Source organism: Neovison vison, chromosome 1 (genome assembly GCF_020171115.1).
Source record: "Neovison vison isolate M4711 chromosome 1, ASM_NN_V1, whole genome shotgun sequence".
Taxonomy (NCBI): Eukaryota; Metazoa; Chordata; class Mammalia; order Carnivora; family Mustelidae; genus Neogale; species Neogale vison.
This window is the reverse complement of record NC_058091.1, coordinates 231,984,422-232,005,350: the sequence shown is the minus strand read 5'-3', so window position 1 is coordinate 232,005,350 and position 20,929 is coordinate 231,984,422. Positions and strand designations below refer to the sequence as shown.

The window sequence follows — 20,929 nt, the reverse complement described above, 5'->3', positions numbered from 1 at the left end:
TGATACTGGAGAAGTCTGTCCAGTTCAGGAATTATCCTGATTGGTAATGTTCTTTTTCAACGGACCACTAAAAACTATTAAAACCTTCATTCTAGTGTTCAGTGAATCTTTGTTTTCAATACTTTCTGAAGACCTGCCTCACAAGGGATATAATTCTATCATAAAAAACACCAGGCTCTTCTCTGATTGTATGACAAATTTTTATCTAGACTATATAAAATCAGTTACACCTGGCAAGCTAAGCAGTAACTTGCAATGTAGCATTAGATACTGTAGAGTCAAGAGACTAGACAGATCTCAAGAGGCCCAGTCGTCAGTCTGTTGCCAGAAATTATTGCTGTGCTACTCAGATAAGATCACTGGGTGGTGATAATAATTTTAGAGATATTTTAGTAGGTCGCCATTGGCAAAATTTCCCAGGGCTGGTCTCTGATACTATTTATTTGGTCTCTGATATTATTTATTTATTCTTCTTCACCATTAATCATTCTGCAAGTGCTACCAACCGCCTCCCATGTTTAAGGGGCTAGGTGAAGTACATCGTTACCCATTTGACAGTAAGCACGGTTTAGGTGAGGATGCTTCTGCCTTATTGCTGTATCCATGAACCTAGGCATATCCTTGTCACCTAGCAAAGTAAATTAATATCATAATGAGTTTTTGTTGACTGACTTAATGATTGTTATAAAGATACAGGGGGCTGGATAGAATACTTTTCTTTTAAAAATTCAATTAATTGGGGCACCTGGGTGGCTCAGTGGGTTAAGCCGCTGCCTTCGGCTCAGGTCATGATCTCAGAGTCCTGGGATCGAGTCCCGCATCAGGCTCTCTGCTCAGCAGGGAGCCTGCTTCCCTCTCTCTCTCTCTGCCTGCCTCTCTGTCTACTTGTGATTTCTCTCTGTCAAATAAATAAATAAAATCTTTAAAAATAAAATAAAATAAAATTCAATTAATTAACATACAATATATTATTACTTTCAGAGGTAAAGTTCAGTGATTCATCAATTGTATATAACACCCAGGACTCATTACATCACAAGTCCTCCTTAATACCCTTCATGCTGTTACTTTTTTGTTTGTTTGTTTGTTTTGGCAAAATTGGAGAAAGAAAAAAAAGGCTTGCTCTAAAGGCCCACTGGATTTTCTAATAGGGAGTATAACATATTAAATCAGTACTTAGTGAGATACTGCAAATGCTCCATTGATTTTAAAAGTGACATATAGCAAGTCTTCCATAAAATATATTGAATTAACTTGTTCAGCAGTCTTTTTGTGTTCCTTTTGACAGTAATTATTATTGACCTACTGTGTACTAGGTATTTTATATGTGTCATATTCCAGTAATAATAATCACAACAATAATAAGAAAAAGAGGAAGAAGAGGAGAAGAGGATAATATAATTATTATCTACCATGTGTTGGGCACTTTGAAAGTTTTACATACTTATAATATTTAATCCTCACAACACATATGGAACATATGAAATAATATCCTCAGTTTTTACAGATAGGATAAATAAGCCATCAAGAAGTTAATTTGCTAAGACTACTTGGACTTGTAAATATCTACCCTGGACTATAAGGTCAGGTCTTTCCATTTCACTGTTTTGGAAGAAAGTTTATTAAGTAGATTCGCAATCTCCAATGGACAGTCATTGTTTTTTTTTGTGTTCTTCCTGTTGATGGAGTGAATGGCTTCTATACAAAGCAGGTATTGGTATTTAAACAGTAGTGCTGAAGGAAGTTCTTAGAGGGTAAAGTCTTGCTTTGATGAGATTTCAGTAAACACACTTTTTTTCATCTTTTCCTTAGGAAACATGTGATGAGTATCGGACATTGATGAAAAATGGAAAATTATTTTGTTCCCAAGATAAAGAACTTTTACAAAGCCCTGATGGAAGAGCCTTCATCAGTAGATGTGCTGCATGCAAAATAATACTGTGAGTACACTTCCCTCGTTAAGTGTTTGGGTTACCTGCTATTCTCTGGACTAGTGAGTATATTTTTGTGTTCTGTCAAATACATTTTTCTAACTTGCAAAGTTTAAATAAAAATGCTTAGCATATCACTCTGACCCCTCTTCAAGTGGAGTTGGATAAATGCCACCTACCTGATAAGATTTTAACAATCACACAAATGGAGAAATGGTGTTCCAAAGCATTCCAGAGCGTCCAGGGGTAATACCTTATGTGGCACTTAATAGTCTTTTGAAGAAGCAGTCCCAATTTGAGTTTTCTGGCTCTGGGGAAAAAAAGAATTCTTGGGTGGTGTGTTAAGCCCTGACTCTGTTGTACGCTTGGGACTGAGGGAAGCCCCCTGGGAGTGATGCCGAATTCTCCTTATGGCAGCCAGCCAGTAGAAAAACTTAAGCGGGACAAACCCTAATCCTGTGAGTTGCCAATGTTTTTAAACATTTCGGATTATGCTAGAAAAACATGGTCTAAAGAACTGATTTTAGATTCCACCTCCCAGCAGCTCAGGAAGGGTCAGTGTCCTGGGGGTTTACTGGCATCTATGCAATGCTCCTTAGCTTGATTTCCTTCTCTTTAATGACACCTAAAGGTGGAAGAAGGCTTGTTATCCATTGAAAAATCCTCAAATCAAAGTGTTCTCATTGGTTTTCGAAAGGAGGTCCTCTTTAATGTCTGACCACCATCAAAACTTCAGCACTGATATCAAGCCTATACTAAGCTTATCCATGTTATAATAATTAGCATTTTAAATGCCAGGCGGTATGTCTCAGGGGATTTAATTTGACATAGTCAGTAATATTGGGATAATGAAGCTGTGATTGTGAAGAAATTGTGGAAGATAGAGAAAGAAAGGAAAGATTTAAGGGGTGAGGTTGGGGGAGACCCAGGGCAAGCTGGTCTCTTGAAAGCTGAATGTAAACCAGCAGATGTATTATTTACTATAAAGCTTCCTTCTTGTTATAGGATGTCTTCCTAGGAGACTGAACCTATGAAATATAGTACATTTACTGAAAAATAATTTGAAATAAAAATAAAATGCCTTGAGATATACAAGGCAGGCTATTGATCTCTTTGAAGTTACTCACTCAGTTATTGTTTCTGTCACCTATTTAAATTATGTTGGAATAAACTTAGTTTCTTAAACCGAAAAGGAGATATACAAGGCATAAAATATCTTAAATTTCTGAATTTGTCCTGTGGGACCTTACAGTTTAGAACCAAAACAAGCAGATAGATTTTGGTTCAGTGCGAATATGGTATTTCAAAGAGACTGTTCCAATGATGGCAGAGATGGCTTTTAGAGTTGGTGAACACCTGGGTGTTGGAAGCATGAAAGGGGTCGGGGAGCATAGTCTGTTGGTTGTGCTGTTAAAGGTAGAGATTCTTGCCTCCTGTAGAGCCATGTCTGAGATATTTTTCAGCACTGAAGTAGAATCAGTAGAATCATTTTCAGCACTGAAGTCTGAGATATTTTTCAACACTGAGGAGAGATTTATGGTCCCTTAGCTAATTTCTGCACATACCTACCTCCACATCTGATACACTAGATTGAACTGAGAAAAAGAATCAAAATTAAGGTTGGCATATATGCCATTATCTCCCAAGTTGGGAAAGCATTCTAAGCTATGCTACTCCCTGCTGTCTTCCAGGGAAAAAGAAGCAAAATCCCAGAAAAGGGCCAGCTATTTAACAAGAGCCTCTCAGACCACTGCCCCAGAAAAGGTGAGATTATTTGAAGTCAGCTTGTCATTATTGCTTTCAAGATTGTGTTCGACTCTATTTAGAGCTACTTGTGTATTTCCTAATTACTAGGTCATACCTGTTGTGAGGCCAACTCCTTAGGAAGCTGTTGATGAAGCTGGGGGTTATCACTAGGAATTCTGACAAGTATTCGTATCACTCCAGGTCTCCTGGATAGTTTCTTTTCCAGTATCTTCTTGCTGTTCCTCCTCTCTTTCCCTGACACATAATTAAAACAATCAGTCAAGGGAGATGCACCCAAATTACTGTAACACCCCTGGTCTAACCAAGCTAAAAGTTTCCCCATCAATGTTACTTAGGAATGTCTGAGAATCTTAGCCTTCACAGTAAATCTACTTAACCACAATCTTTGCTTGAACCCAACTGGTCTCACTTTTAAAACAATAACACAGTCACCCCTCAAGTGGTCAATCACTGCAAATCCTTTATCTGAGCAAAAGCGAGCAGCTTCTGTGCTCTAAAAACATCCCTGGAGATCAGAAAAGTTTCCTGGAAAGTTCCAATTCTGCCTTTAGTTGTCACATTTAGAGAGAGGCTCATTCAGTATGATCTATTCTCCTTCTTCACCCTCTCCTCCCATCTTTTTCCTTCATGAGAAACTAATCAATGGTGTTTTAAGATAGAAAACACAGCAAATGACAAAAAAAATGAAATACACATACATACCAATTCTAACAAAACTATTTTGAAATATTTCTAATAGTACATTTACTGAATTTTAATCAAATTAAAGATTTTTAAGAAATAAAATTTTGGAATTCTAAGACAAGATCCTTTTCTATTATCATTTTATGCCTGAGTTATAATTTTTAACCTCTTAAGTCCTTATGATTACTTGTCTTGCTACCCAGGAACATACTTAACTTACAAATTAAGGTAGTCCATATTTGACTGCAGGCCCTTCAGGTAAAATTACCTGTTTAGATTTTTACTTGTTTGTTTTTGAATGGTTTCATGTAATTACACTGGTTTTGTTGTTACTTTCCCCCATAAGAGAGAAAAATCTACCTACTTTCTCTGCTTAGATTCCTCACATGAAAAATCAACCTGATGTTCACTTTCAGAATAAGGTGCTCTACCTATTCAAGAATTTTCTTCCTACATGGGGCATCTGGGTAGCTCAGTGGGTTAAAGTCTCTGCCTTCAGCTCAGGTCATGATCCCAGGGTCCTGAAATAGAGCCTCACATCAGGCTTTCTACTCAGTGGGGAGCATGCTTCCTCCTCTTTCTCTGCCTGCCTCTCTGCCTACTTGTGATCTCTCTCTGTCAAATAAATAAATAAAATCTTGGGGGAAAAAAAAGAATTTTTCTCCTACAGACAGCCTTTCTCACTTGCAACATCAATTTCTTCTTCACTAGTATGTCATTTTTTCACTTTCTGGCACTAATATCCAATTTATCTACAACTCTAATTGGTATTGTCTCCAAAGTCTATCCCAAATATGACCTCTTTTCACCATTTTCATTTCTATCATCTGTAGTCCAATTCCTCATAATCTTTAATGTATTTGGTCCATCTAGAGACTTTTACTTTTTTTTTTTAACAGTTCCTTTTCCTCTTTTTTTAAAAAATTTTTTAAAATTTATTTTTTATTTTCAGCATAACAGTATTCATTATTTTTGCACCACATCCAGTGCTCCATGCAATCCGTGCCCTCTATAATACCCACCACCTGGTTCCCCCAACCTCCCACCCCCTGCCCCTTCAAAACCCTCAGATTGTTTTTCAGAGTCCATAGTCTCTCATGGTTCACCTCCCCTTCCAATTTCCCCCAACTCCCTTCTCCTCTCTATCTCCCCATGTCCTCTGTGTTATTCCTTATGCTCCACAAGTAAGTGAAACCATATGATAATTGACTCTCTCTGCTTGACTTATTTCACTCAGCATAATCTCTTCCAGTCCCATCCATGTTGCTATAAAAGTTGGGTATTCATCCTTTCTGATGGAGGCATAATACTCCATAGTGTATATGGACCACATCTTCCTTATCTATTCGTCCGTTGAAGGGCATCTTGGTTCTTTCCACAGTTTGGCGACCGTGGCCATTGCTGCTATAAACATTGGGGTACAGATGGCCCTTCTTTTCACTACATCTGTATCTTTTTAAATTTACTGGGGTAAATACCCAGTAGTGCAATTGCAGGGTCATAGGGAAGCTCTATTTTTAATTTCTTGAGGAATCTCCACACTGTTTTCCAAAGTGGCTGCACCAACTTGCATTCCCACCAACAGTGTAAGAGGGTTTCCCTTTCTCCACATTCCCTCCAACACATGTTGTTTCCTGTCTTGCTAATTTTGGCCATTCTAACTGGTGTAAGGTGATATCTCAATGTGGTTTTAATTTGAATCTCCCTGATGGCTAGTGATGATGAACATTTTTTCATGTGTCTGATAGCCATTTGTATGTCTTCATTGGAGAGGTATCTGTCCATATCTTCTGCCCATTTTTTGATATGATTATCTGTTTTGTTTGTGTTGAGTTTGAGGAGTTCATTATAGATCCTGGATATCAACCTTTTGTCTGTACTGTCATTTGCAAATATCTTCTCCCATTCCGTGGGTTGCCTCTTTGTTTTGTTGACTGTTTCCTTTGCTGTGCAGAAGCTTTTGATTTTGATGAAGTCCCAAAAGTTTATTTTTGCTTTTGTTTCCTTTGCCTTTGGAGACATATCTTGAAAGAAGTTCCTGTGGCTGATATCGAAGAGATTACTGCCTATGTTCTCCTCTAGGATTCTGATGGATTCCTGTCTCATGTTGAGGTCTTTTATCCATTTTGAATTTATCTTTGTGTACGGTGTAAGAGAATGGTTGAGTTTAATTCTTCTACATATAGCTGCCCAGTTTTCCCAGCACCATTAATTGAAGAGACTTTTTTTTCCACCGTATATTTTTTTCTGTTTCGTCGAAGATTATTTGACCATAGAGTTGAGGGTCCATCTCTGGGCTCTCTACTCTGTTTCACTGGTCTATGTGTCTGTTTTTATGCCAGTACCATTCTGTCTTGGTGATCACAGCTTTGTAGTAAAGCTTGAAATCAGGTAACGTGATGCCCCCGTTTGTTTTTTTTTTAATTTTTAAATTTTTTATAAACATATATTTTTATCCCCAGGGGTACAGGTCTGTGAATCGCCAGGTTTACACACTTCACAGCACTCACCAAAGCACATACCCTCCCCAATGTCCATAACCCCACCCCCCCATGCCCCCGTTTTATTTTTGTTTTTCAACATTTCCTTAGGGATTCGGGGTCTCTTCTGATTCCACACAAATTTTAGGATTATTTGCTCCAGCTCTTTGAAGAATACTGGTGGAATTTTGATCGGAATAGCATTAAAAGTATAGATTGCTCTAGGCAGTATAGACAATTTAGCAATGTTTATTCTTCCGATCGAAGAGCATGGAATGGTCTTCCATCTCTTAGTGTCTTTTACTTTTTAAACTGATTGATTCAATCATCAATGTTTCTCATTGGTGCAGATTGCCAACCATGTAGGATATCAAGTCCATATGCGTGTATCTGTGTGTTTCTGAGTTCCCTGTTCTGTTCAGATGAGCTCGTTGCTTCAGTAACTAATAAGGCAGGTCCCTTTTCTTAATTCAACTTTTTCTGAGTTCACTTACTTATGCATAGACACACTTTTTTCCATATACTAGAAATAAAAAGTTTATTGAGTTTATGTAAAATCCAACTTGAGTTTGGGAACAAAGTGATCAGGGATACAAAGAATTTAATAAACTAATTTGAGTTAAATTGACTTTTTGTAATATGAGCCTACCCAACTCAAGAGCACAGAATACCTTATCATTAATTCATAATCATTTCTGTCTGCTTTATGAAATCTATTAAGTATTCTCAACAGATTTTTATAATTTTTGCTAATACCTAGATAATTTGTCATTTTACTGATATTTTGTTTGGTATTTTGTTGTTTATGGTATTTCTGTCTGATTATTGTTCTGTTGATTTCCACAGGTTAATCTTATATCGAACAGCTTTATGATATCTTGTGTTAATTCTGATAGTATTTTGAGTCTGTCATTTTTTTCTTGGTAGTTGATCACATTATCTGCATAATAGGAGATAATAGGTGTTTTATAACTTCCTTTTCCATTTTTATCACTCCTTTATTTCTTTTTCTTTTTTATATCATTGTCTAGGATATAGAATTCCTTAGTTAAACAGTAGTGATGATAATGAACATCAGCTTGCCCTCTCATCATATATTAAAAGGAATATATCTAGAGTTTCTTCATAACTATACTTACTGTAGGTGTTTTATAAATAAACTTTAGCAAGTTTAGAAAATTCCTTTCTGTTCTTAATCTCCTGAATCTGTTTTGATCATTACCAAATGTCTTTTCTACAACTGTTGAAATAATTTTCTGATTTTTCTCTTTCAGTCTATTAATATAATAAATTTCTTGATAAATTTGCTTATGTTAAGCTATTAATGTTTTCTTAAGGTAAATCTTACTTAACCATACACATTTTTAATACACTGTTGAATTTGGATAGTATTTCATTTAGAAAATTTGAAACTATTTTTGTAAGTAAAATGAAAACACTTTATTTTTCATTTTACTGGAGACCTCATTTCATTTAGGTTTACTCACTTCATTTAATGAGGTTAGCAAATCCTCTATACAAAAAACAACTATAAATTGAGACAAAATTGACCAAAACAATCATAGCACTCTGGAAATTGACCAATAGCCAGTGTCACTCTGACAAGCATTTATGCTTGAAAAACTGCTATATTCTTAATAGGAACAATGCAGGAGGTGGTCTGTGATGTTCCTGTTTAGGGATACTGCCATTTCACTCCTTTTGCTTGCTCAGCAACTGCACTGTCTTTATTAAAGTAATTTAGAGTAGTGGGCAACAATCATTTCCAGAGATGTTTTCAGTGGCTGTCATGATTTTCACTAAGAGTAAGGAGCCTCAGGTTGTAGCATGATTAAGGAAAGCCTGTTTCTGGCTGAGTCTTCATACATGGGCAGCAGAGAGCAAAGAGGGACTGAGCAATCCACAAAGTTTTAACTGCATAAGACTGTGCACAAGCACTTCGAAAACACACATGAAGCAGCTCTTTCTGCTTACAGGTCCTGTTCCTGTACTTTAATAAAACCACCTTTTTTGCACCAGAAAAAAAGAAAGAAAGAAAAAGAAAACACAGTGAAAAAAATCCCAGTGGAAACCAAATGCTGGGGTAGATGTAACTATATCCCGAAATTTGAATGCCCTCCCCAGTACATACAGGCCTATCTGCAAACAGTGGAAGCCTTATTAGCCTGAGGTGTTTGAGCCCAAACTGTGTCTGATCATTGGTCAACCACTAAGTTATAGAGATAAATAAAGAAAAACCTAGAGGGACAGTCTTAAAAAAATAAAAACCATAAACATTTCCATGGGAGACACATCAACAGCTGTACACTATAGAACAGCAAGAAATCAGGGAGTTAGCCCAGCCAAAGATGCAAATAAGCAGTAAAACAGCAAAAAGAATCTTTACAGTGGAATCATTATTCAAAATGTCCGATCTTCAACAAAAATTGTGAAATATGCAAAGTAACTGGAATGTATGACCCATACTCAGGGAAAGCAAAGCCAATGGAAACTATCTGAGTGTCCCTGAATGTTAGATTTCACAAAGACTTGAAGCAGCTATTTTAAAAATGTTCAAATACTAAAGAAAATTATAGGTGGATTATTAAAGGTAAGTATAATGACAATGAATAAACAGATATTTTCAGGAGATAGAGATGGAGATAGACAATGGTATATATCTCAAATAGAAATTCTGGAGTTGACAAGCATAAGTCAAAAAATTCAGTAGAGAAGTTCAAAAGCAGCATTGAGGTTGCATAAGAAAGAATTACTAAACTTGTAGAAAGATCAATAAAAGTTAACAATAGAAATAGAGAAAAATATTGATGAAAAATGGAGCAACAGAGTCTCTGAGGTAGCAGGCATGCCAAAACATGTGCAATAGAAATATCAAAAATAAAAAAGAGATAAAATAGAACAATTATTTCAAGAAATAATGGCCTGGGGTGCCTGGGTGGTTCAGTGGGTTAAAGCCTCTGCCTTCAGCTCAGGTCATGATCTCCAGGTCCTGGGATCGAGCCCCACATCAGGCTCTTTGTTCAGCGGGGAGCCTGCTTTCCCCTCTCTCTCTGCCTGACTCTCTGCCTACTTGTGATCTCTCTCTCTCTGTCAAATAAATAAATAAAATCTTAAAAAAAAAGAAAGAAAGAAAGAATGGCTTAAAATGTATCACACTATATTTTTAAAAAATTACTCATTACATTCAAGAATTTCAACAAGTCCCAAATAGGATAAATATAAAGTGTTTGGAACTTAGGCCATCATGATCAAAATGTTGAAATCAAGAGAAAATGTTTGAAGTGGCAACAGAGAAATGACACATTCTTTATACTGGTTACAATTGATGACTGGCTTCTCATCTAAAATAATGAAGGCCCAAAGACAATGGAATGGCATGCTCAAAGTTCTAAAAAAAAAAAAAAAAAAAGTTTATCAATATTCTATATCCACCAGAGTTAATCTATAAAAATTAAATCAAATAAAGAAATTTCCAAATCAGTGAAATCTGGGAAAATTTGTTGCCTTCAGACCTGTCTTACAAGTAATAATAAGAGTAGTGCATTAGCTGAAAGGAAATGACTCCTGGATGGTAACTTGGACTTACAGAAAGAAATGAAAAGCACCAGAAATGATAAATATATATGTTAATATGAACTACTTTATAAATATATTTCCCTTATTTTCATCTAGTTTCTTTTATTTATTTTTCATGTAATCTCCACACCCAATGTGGGGCTTGAATTCACCAAGATCAAGAGTCCCATGCTCAAAAAAAAAAAGAGTCCCATGCTCTACTGACAGGGACAGCCAGGTGCATCTCACCTAGTTCCTTTTAAAGATACAACATATAAAGCAATAATTACAGTGCTGTTTTATTGGGTGTATTGATAATTTTTAAATTAATTAATTATTTTTTAAAATAAACGTATAATGTATTTTTATCCCCAGGGTACAGGTCTGTGAATCGCCAGGTTTATACACTTCACAGCACTCACCATAGCACATACCCTCCCCAACGTCCATAACCCCACCCCCATTTCCCAAGCCCCCTCCCCCCTGCAACCCTCAGTTTGTTTTGTGAGATTAAGAGTCATTTATGGTTTGTATCCCTCCCAATCCCATCTTCTTTCATTTATTCTTCTCCTACCCCCCTACCCCCCCCCATGTTGCATCTCCACTTCCTCATATCAGGGAGATCATATGATTGTTGTCTTTCTCCAGTTGACTTATTTCGCAAGCATGATACCCTCTAGTTCCATCCATGTCGTCACTAATGGCAAGATTTCATTTCTCTTGATGGCTGCATAGTATTCCATTGTGTATATATACCACATCTTCTTTATCCATTCATCTGTTGATGGACATCTAGGTTCTTTCCATAGTTCGGCTATTGTAGACATTGCTGCTATAAACATTCAGGTGCACGTGCCCCTTCAGATCACTACGTTTCTATCTTAAGGGTAAATACCCAGTAGTGCAATTGCCAGGTCATAGGGTAGTTCTATTTTCAACATTTTGAGGAACGTCCATGCTGTTTTGCAGAGTGGTTGCACCAGCTTGCATTTGTATGGATAAAATATTTAAGATAACTATAGTACAAAGGGGACTAAAAGAGCTGTACTGGGGCAAAGTTTCTATATTTTACCAGAATTAAATATTAATCTTTAATAGATTGTGATAAACTAGGAGGCATATTGCAATTACTAGAGTAACCAGCAAGAAAATGACAAATATAATAAATAAATAAAATGAACACAATAGTTAAAAAGACACCCTAGAAATATTTAACCAAAAAGAAGGCAGTAGTGGAGGATTAAAGAAGTAAAAAAGCACAAAATCATATTGAAAACAAATAGAAACATAGCAAATAAAAATATATCAATAATTATACTAAATGTAAATAATTTAAATATTCCAGTCAAAAAGTGGAGATTTTTGTCTGATTAAAAAAAAAACAGCTATAAAATATCTCCATTAGGTATCCCTTAAATCCAAAGACAGAAGAAGTGTGAAATGATGAGTGATACCAGGCCAAATATAACACGAGAGAGCAAGATTTGCTACATTACTATAACACGAGAGAGCAAGATTTGCTACATTACCATCTGATAAAATAGACATTAAGACAAATAATATTATTGGAGACAAACAGGGATATTTTGTAATACAAAAGTATTAACACACCAGGAGATATAAACAATTATAAATGTATATGCTCCTACTAACAGAAGTTCAAAATGTATAAAACCAGATATTCTTTAATTAAATGAAAAAATAGACAATTCAGCAATAATAATTAGAAATTTTAATACTCTACTGTTAAAAATTGATAGAACTAGACAAAATATCAATGATATAGAATACTTGAACAACACTAGTAACTAACTGAAATATACAGAGTGTTTCCCCAATGATTACAGAAGGTACATTCTTTTCAAGGAACAATGAAACAGTCTACAAAATAGATTAAATTCTAGTATATAAAGTGTATCTCATTAAATTTAAAATAATTAAAATCATGCAAAATATGTTTTCTGAAAAACAGAATTGAATAGAAAACCAGCAAGAGCAAGAAACTGGAGAAATCCCCAAATATTTGGACAGTAAGAAGCAGCATACTTCTAAATAACTGATGGATAAAAGAAACAATCTTGAGAGAAATTAGAATATAATTTGAACTGAAGAAATATAAAAACTCAATTCAAGACTTATGACCTTAGCTAAAGCATTGTATAGAGCTTTAAAAATACCTAAATCAGAGAAGAAGAAAGGTCACAAATTAATAATCTTAACTTCTACATTAAGGAATTTAGAAAAAGAAGAGCAAACTAAACCTCAATCAAGCAGAAGGAGGGACATATTAAAGAATAGGGCAGAAATCAATAAAATACAAAACCTTAAATTAATAGGAAGTTAATAGACCAGATGTTGGTTCTTTGAGAAGATTAACAAAGCTGGTATACCTTTAGACAAAATGCCCTAACAACAACAACAAAAAAAGTGAGAGAAAACAAAATTACCAAATTCAGGAATGAAATATGAAATATCATTATATACCCTAGAGAAACTACAAGGATTATAGTAGAATATTATGAACAAATGTGTGCCCCAAAAGTAGACAACTGACATGAAATAGACAAATTCCTAGAAAAACGTGAATTACTAAAAACTGACCCAAGAAGAAATAAAAAATCAAAATAGATGTATAGCAAGTAAACAAGTTGAATCCATGATTAAGTGAAAGAAAAGTTCAGATTTTGTTGGTGACCCCCACCAAATAGTGAAAGAAGAAATATTAATCTTGTATAGACTCATTCAGGAAATAGAAGAAGTAACACTTATTAGCCAGTATTATTTTGATATGAAATCCAAAGGAAGATATCACAACTATAGAAGACTACTGACAAATATTTCTCATAAACGTACATAGAAAAATATTTAACAAAATATTAGCAAACAGAATCCACAACAACAACAACAAAAGATAAAACCATAACCAAAGGAAATTATCTAGGAAAGAAAGGTTGGTTTAACAACAGAAAATCTAGTATACCATATTGATAAAGGACAAAAGTACCTCATTATTTCAATAGAGGCAGAAAAGGCATTTAGCAAAATATAACAGTCATTCAAGATAAAAAAAAAAAACACTCTTCTGTCTCTCTTTCAAACATGAAAACACACAAACTCACATGCACAAAACTACTGGTAGATAAAAACTTCCTCGGCTGATAAAGGACATCTATGATAAAGCTTTAACTTACATCTACTTAATGGTTAGGGAGTGAATACTTTTACTTTAAAGACTAGAAGAAAGTGAAGATGATTGCTCTTACCACTTTTATTCAACACACCACTTCTATTCAACATTGAGCTGGTGGATATAGCCAATATAATAAGGCAAAATTTCTTTTCTTTTATTTTTTTAACAGATTTTATTTATTTATTTATAATTTATTTATTTCACAGAGAGACAGCAAGAGAGGGAACATAAGCAGGGGGAGTGGGAGAGGGAGAAGCAGGCTTCCTGCAGAGCAGGGAGCCCAATGAGGGGCATATCCCAGGACCAGGGGATTATGAGCTGAGTTGAAGGCAGATGCTTAACTGCTTAACGACTGAGCCACCCAGGCACCCCAAGGCAAAATTTCTTAATTAAGATATTCTGCTTGGAAGGAAAGTAATTTTTTTTCATTGTAGGTACATAATACTGTATATAGAAAATCCTAAGCATCCATAAAAAGAAGCTAGAGAATAAGTTTAGCAAGAAACTAATAAATGAGTTTAGCAAGATTTCAGTATACAAATCAGTAATGCAAACTGCATTGTATTTCTGTATACTAGCAATGAACAAAAATTATTATCAAGATGGCAATTCTACCAAAATTAATCTATAAATTCTACATATCCCCTACAAAGTCCTAGCTGACTTTTTTTTTGTAGAAATCAACAAATTAATTTTAATATTTATATAGAAATGTTGGGACACCCAAGAGTAACTGACTTCAAAATGTATTATAAAATGACAGTGAACAAAACAGTGTGTTATTGGTTTAAGGACAGGCATAAAGATCAGTGCAGTGGAATGGAATTGATATTCTTTCCATTTATGGTCAAATATTTGACTGACTTGTCAAGATAAAACAAATGCTTGGAAAATTTAATATCCATAAAAATAAATTTAGACTCTTACCTTACATTATCCATAAAAATTAACTCAAAATGGATTAGAGTCTCAAATTTAAGAGTCATAACTTAAAACATTTCTGGGCTAAAACGTAACAGAAGAAATTCATGAACTTGGGTTAGACAGAGTTTTTAAATATGAAACCAGAACCATGCTCCATAAATACAAAATTAATAAGTTGGACTTCAGGCATACTTAATTTTATTGCCCTTGCTTTATTGTGTGTCTCAGATGTTTTTACAAATTGAAGGTTTATGACAATTTTGCATCAAACAAGTCTATTGATACCGTCTTCCCAATAGCAGTTGCTCATTTCATGTCTCTGTGTCACATCTTGGTAATTCTCCTAATATTTCAAAACTTCATTATTATAAATTTTTATGGTTATCTGTGATCAGTGATCTTCAGTGGAGAAGAACAATGAAATTAATGTTGTTTTCATGACTGCTAATGCAGCATTCATTCTGCAACCCATAGATCAAGGAGTAATTTTGATTTTTAAGTCTTATTGTTTAAGAAATATATTTTGTTAGGCTCTAGGTGCCATAGATAATAATTTCTCTAATGGCTTTGGGCAAAGTAAATTGAAAACCTCTAGAAAGGATTCTCTGTTCTAGATGCCATTATGAACATTTTGATTCATGGGAAGAGGACAAAATAATGTCTCAACATTAACAGGAGTTTAGAAGTTGATTCCAACTTTCAAAAATGACTTTGAGGGATTTAGAACTTCAGTGGAGGGAGCAACTGCAGATGTGGCAGGAATAGCATGTATTCTCCAGAAGTGCAGGCTGAGTGTGGCTGAATTATTGCAGTCTCAATATGAAACTTGAACCTATGAGCAGTCACTTTTTTTTTTTAAGATTTTTATTCATTTATTTGAGGGGAGGCACTGGGGAGATGCGGTGATAAAGAGAGAATCTCAAGCAAACTCCTCACTGAGTACACAGGCCTACATGAGGCTCCATCCCATGAGCCTGAGAGCATGACCTGAGCCAGAACGAAGAATCAGGTGCTTAACCAACTGAGCCATCCAGGTGCCCCAAGGAGTCACTTATATGGTTTCTTGAGCTGGAATCTACTCCTGGTGAAGATGCTGTGAGGATTGTTGAAATGACAATAAAAGATTTAGAATATTCTGTGAACTTAGTCGATAAAGCAGGGTTTGAGAAGATTGACTCCTAGTTTTGAAAGACGTTCTGCCGTGGGTAAAATGCAATCAAAACGGCCTCACATGCCACAGAGAAATCATTCACAAAAGGGAGAGTTCATCGGTGTGACACACTTCATTGTTGCCTTATTTTAAGACATTGCAACAGCCATGCCAGCCTTCAGCCACCACCATCCTGATCTGTGAACTAAGACCCTCAACTAGCAAAAAGGGGAAGACTCACTGAAAGCTCAGATGATGATGATAATTTCTTAGCAAAAAAGTATCTTTTAATTAAGGTGTGGACATTGTGTTATTTAGACATAACACTATTGCACCCCTAAAAGACTACAGGATAGTATAAACATAACTTCTGCATATACTGGAAAACAAAAAATAATGCGTTTGACTTGCCTTATTGCAATATTTGGCTTTTGCGGTGGTCTGGAACCAAACCTGCAGTGTCTCCAAAGTATGCCTGTACAAACATTTGGGCTTCAAATAAAATCACTGAGACAAGAGAAAAACAAGTATGGACTGAGAGAAATACTCATATACAGGGTAAAAGACTTTTATCTACAATATGTAAGGAACTCTTTACAACTCAATTATAAGAAGGCAGCTCAATTAGAAATAGCCATTACACTAAAAATGTAATGGCTAATGAGCACTTAAAAAGATGTTTTACATTATTATTATGTAGGGACATGCATATTAAAACTTAAGTAAGGTGCTATTATACACCCACAAGAATGGCTATAAATCCTTAAAATGGAAAATACAGAATGTTGTTAAGATTGTGGACAAACTGGAACACTTAAGAGATGGCAGGAAAGAGTATTCAAGAGTGCAACTACATCGGAAGACAGTCTGGCAGCTTCTTAAGAAGTGAAACATAAATTTGCCATAAGACCTAATAAATTTGATCATAGGAATCTGCCCCATTCAAGTGAAGACGTATGTCCACATGAAGCCATGCATGTGAATATTCATAACAGTATTCTTTTTAATAATCCGAAACTGGAAACAATCTAAATGTCTGCAGATCTGCTGGTGACGGATAAACAAAATGAGCTACATTTATAGAGTGGAATTTTTTTCAGAAATAAAAGGAAAGTACCCCTGATACTGTTATAACATGGATGAACCTAAGAAACATTATGCAAAGTGAAAGAAGCTGGAATCAAACAATTGCATATTTATGATTCCATTTATAAGAAATATCCAGAAAAGGTAAATTTTAACCAGAAAAATCTGTGGCTGCCTAAGGCTAGAGCTGGGAACTGGGATTAACTGTAAATGGGCACAGGGGAAACTCTTAGGGTGATGGAAGTATTCTAAAACTGAGGTGATGGCTATACACCTCCATAAATTTACCAAAATTCATGCATTTTATAGTATGTAGGTAAAACCTCAATAAAGCTGTCTACAATTATTTTTCAGTTAACATACCTTCTCAAATTTTGGAATAACTTTTAAATTATTATTACTCAGTACAAGTTTTCACTTTTTCTTAACAATTTAGAGAGTGGATTTTAAAGCTATTAGTACTTGGGCATTTGGAGGAGGGAGTATCTCAGACCAGTTTATCTGGATTAATGCTATTGGTCTGTTCCACTTTTCCTATCAAACCACTGTAGGTATTTTACACTTTTTTTGGTAGCTCTGTCTCTATTTCGGTTTTCAGATGTTTTAGCATATAGATACTGATAATATGTTTTTGCTGTATATATGTGTCAATTTTTATATAGTTATTTAAAATGATGATTGCAAGTGTTTTTAATTCTGTCTTCTCTATCTCTTACCAACTGTCATAGGAATTTAAGTATCAGCTTTTGGTTAATCTCTATTTTTTTTTATTATCTGTGTCACTTGTTCTTATTTCTTTGTTTTCTCTGGGTCATGTTTTGTAATGGATTGAGCATTAAAATTTTTAATTTTAAGATTCCATGACAAGGGTATGTAAAGATACTAATGATCATCTATCTCAAGATTTTTTTTAATTTATTTTTTATTTATTTTTGGCGTAACAGTATTCATTATTTTTTCACCACACCCCATGCTCCATGCAATCCATGCCCTCTATAATACCCACCACCTCGTGTCCCACCTCCTACCCACCCGTCAATTCAAACCCCTCAGATTGTTTTTTAGAGTCCATAGTCTCTCATGGTTCACCTCCCCTTCCAACTTCCCCCAACTCCCTTCTCCTCTCTATCTCAAGATTTGTGCTTGAAGTGTTTCCGTTTGTCACTCTTCGCCAAATATTTCTTGGGCAGAGAACATAGACCATATGACATTGATTCTTTGAATTTCCTAAGACTTTCTGAGTGACCTAGTAAATACTCCACTTTTATAAATGTTTTCTATGTCTTGGAAAAAATGTTTATTTGCTATTTCCTGGATATAGTTTTCTGTAAAAATCTAATGGCATAAGCATCTTAATTTTTTTCCTTGATCTATCAGTTTCTGAGAAGTATATGCTAAAATCCGTAAATCCAGTTACTGATTTATCTTATTCTATCAAAATTTTTTGGTTGCAGTCTGACGGAGGTAGAGCCTATATTATTAAGTGAAAGAATGCTCAGTAACTATTATACCCTTATGTTCTGTTTTCCCTTTTACTTTACATAGTGTCTTTTGTCACTTATGATGCATTTGGGGCTGAATTCTATATTTTTAGTATTAATATTACTGCATCTGCTCTCTTCTTATTTTTACCTCATATCTTTTGTCTTACTGTTTCAGTATCTGTGTGCTCTTTAATTTTAATTTTCTTTTATCATCCATACCTGCTCAATCCTGTTTTTCATTTTTTTAAAATGTTTTAAAGTACTTTATTTTAATTTTTTAAAGTACTTTATTTATTTGACACAGAGAAATCACAAGTAGGCAGAGAAGCAGGCAGAGAGAGGAGGAAGCAGGTTCCCTGCTGAGCAGGGAGCACAATGCAGGGCTTGATCCCAGAACCCTGAGACCATGACCTGAGCCGAAGGCAGAGGTTTAACCCACTGAGCCACCCAGGTACCCCTAATCCTGTTTTTTAAATCCAAGCACAAATTGTATTTTAATTTGTGTGCTTAGCTCATTTATAGTTTGTTATTTCTGTTGTACTAGGACTTGGTTCTCCTAATTTTTCATATTTTTAGTTATCAGACTTTAAAAAAATTATTTTATTTATTATTTTTAAAAGATTTTATTTATTTATTTGACAGACAGAGGTCACAAGTAGGCAGAGAGGCAGGCAGAGAGAGAGAGGAGGAAGCAGGCTCCCTGCTGAGCAGAGAGCCCGATGCGGGACTCGATCCCAGGACCCTGAGATCATGACCTGCACCGAAGGCAGCGGCTTAACCCACTGAGCCACCCAGGCGCCCCTAAAAAAATTATTATTATTATTATTTTTTAAAGATTTTATTTTATTTATGTGACAGACAGAGAGTACAAGCAGGCAGAGAAACAGGCAGAGAGAGGGGAGGAAGCAGGCTCCCCGCTGAGCAGGGAGCCTGATGCGGGTCTCCATCCCAGGACTCTGAGATCATGACCTGAGCCGAAGGCAGCGGCTTAACACACTGAGCCACCCAGGCGCCCCTAAAAAAATTATTTTTAAAGTAGTTTTTTCCTTTCAGTTTTCTTTGATGATGAGTTAAAGGTTGCATATCTATTTTGACTCTTACTATGACTCCCCTTAACCAAATACCCATATTTATAATGATTTATCATCACTATTACTAATGCCACTGTTTATTGTTAAATCTGTATCTTCTCCCCTAACATATGTTAGCTTGCTTTTATTTGGTTAAAAAGCCCTAAACTTCAGGCACCTGGGTGGCTCTGTGGGTTAAGCCTCTGCTTTCAGCTCAGGTCATGATCTCAGGTTCCTGGGATCGAGGCGGCCCACATTGGGCTCTCTGCTCAGCAAGGAGCCTGCTTCCTCCCTCTCTCTCTGCCTGCTTCTCTGCCTACTTGTGACCTACGACTCTCTCTCTGTCAAATACATAAATAAAATCTTTAAAAAAAAAAAAAAGCCCTAAACTTCTCTAATTTGTTATGGACTAGATTACATTTTTGAGTTGCTATGGCTGGTTTCTCTGTTTCTCTTGTTTTTTTTTTTTTTTCATTTTTCATTGATTCTGGAAATGTTCCCTATTTCTTCAAATGTTTTTCCTATATATGGTTGCCTCATTTGGGGACTTCTAATTCTATTCCCCATGTTGTTTAGATTTTCTCTTCTATTTTAAATTCATTTTCCTTTATGATTGCTTCTCTGAGAGTTTCTTGATCTAATCTTCTGGTTTACAAATTCATTAGGTACTTGTACCTATGCTACTTTTAGTCTTTCTACTGTTTTATTTATAACCATTTAAATATTTTCCGTGTCTAAAACTTCCACTTTTTTCCCCATTATAACTTCTTTTTTTCTTGTTTCATATTGCAGATATTTTTTCTCTAAAGCATAGTTACACTCTTGAAAAATTATTTTTCTATGCATTCTGATAATTCTGCTTCAACTGATACTGAGTCTTGCTCACATTACCATATTCCTTTTATGTTTTGTTCCTCACATATACAGGTATTTCCAATCTAAGATTCCAAATAGCTTTAGTTGTTTTTTTCTGCTACACTGAGTGAGATGGTGTTCAAGGCTATGCTCTGTCTCTGCCTCTCTGGTGAGTGTAAGGATAGGAAAAGGGATAAAGCCTAGATCAGAAGGTTGTGGAACTAGCGTTACCCCTCCAGTCTGTTGCCAGTCCACCAGGTTGAGAATCCATCTGTAAGTTCTCAGAAACTGTTAGCAATAGGAAGATGTGTTCTTTCTAGGTTGTGACCTACCAGCCCTTGGAGTTTGGAGGGGGAGGAGGAGGTGGAGTAGTAAATACCCACACCTGTTCTCATCGCCTCACAGCTGGGCTTTTTATCTGCCCTATCATCACCCTTCCAACACCTGTGACCTAGTATGCTGCTGTTGCTTTTGCTGAAGAGGGAGAGCAGTGATTGTCCCAAGTTAATAAAATCAATCCATGCCACCCATGCTTCAGTGGTTTCTTCAGAAATGACCTTAGAGAGAAAACTAGCAGCTCTCCTGCTTTTTCCTTATATTTCAGACACATTTCTTTGTGCCCCTTAAACAGGACAGTCTAGTTCCTATCACAGATCCTTTGCACTTGCAGTTCTCTAGTCCTGGAATGTCCTTCCCTCAGATCTCTAATGGCTGGTTTCTCCCCATTAATCCCATTTCACCTCGAATGTTACC

The 20,929-nt window shown here is 35.6% G+C and overlaps 1 protein-coding gene across 1 annotated transcript in view; it reads left to right on the top strand.

Moving 5' to 3' along the window:
• The window catches only part of SPINK5 (serine peptidase inhibitor Kazal type 5), an 82,020-nt gene that overhangs the window by 3,057 nt on the left and 58,034 nt on the right, over nucleotides 1-20,929 (top strand). Inside the window, exons 3-4 of the mRNA XM_044224818.1 lie at nucleotides 1,813-1,940; nucleotides 3,623-3,695. Coding sequence (XP_044080753.1) covers nucleotides 1,813-1,940; nucleotides 3,623-3,695 — 201 coding nt within the window. The remainder of the gene's footprint in view (nucleotides 1-1,812; nucleotides 1,941-3,622; nucleotides 3,696-20,929) is intronic.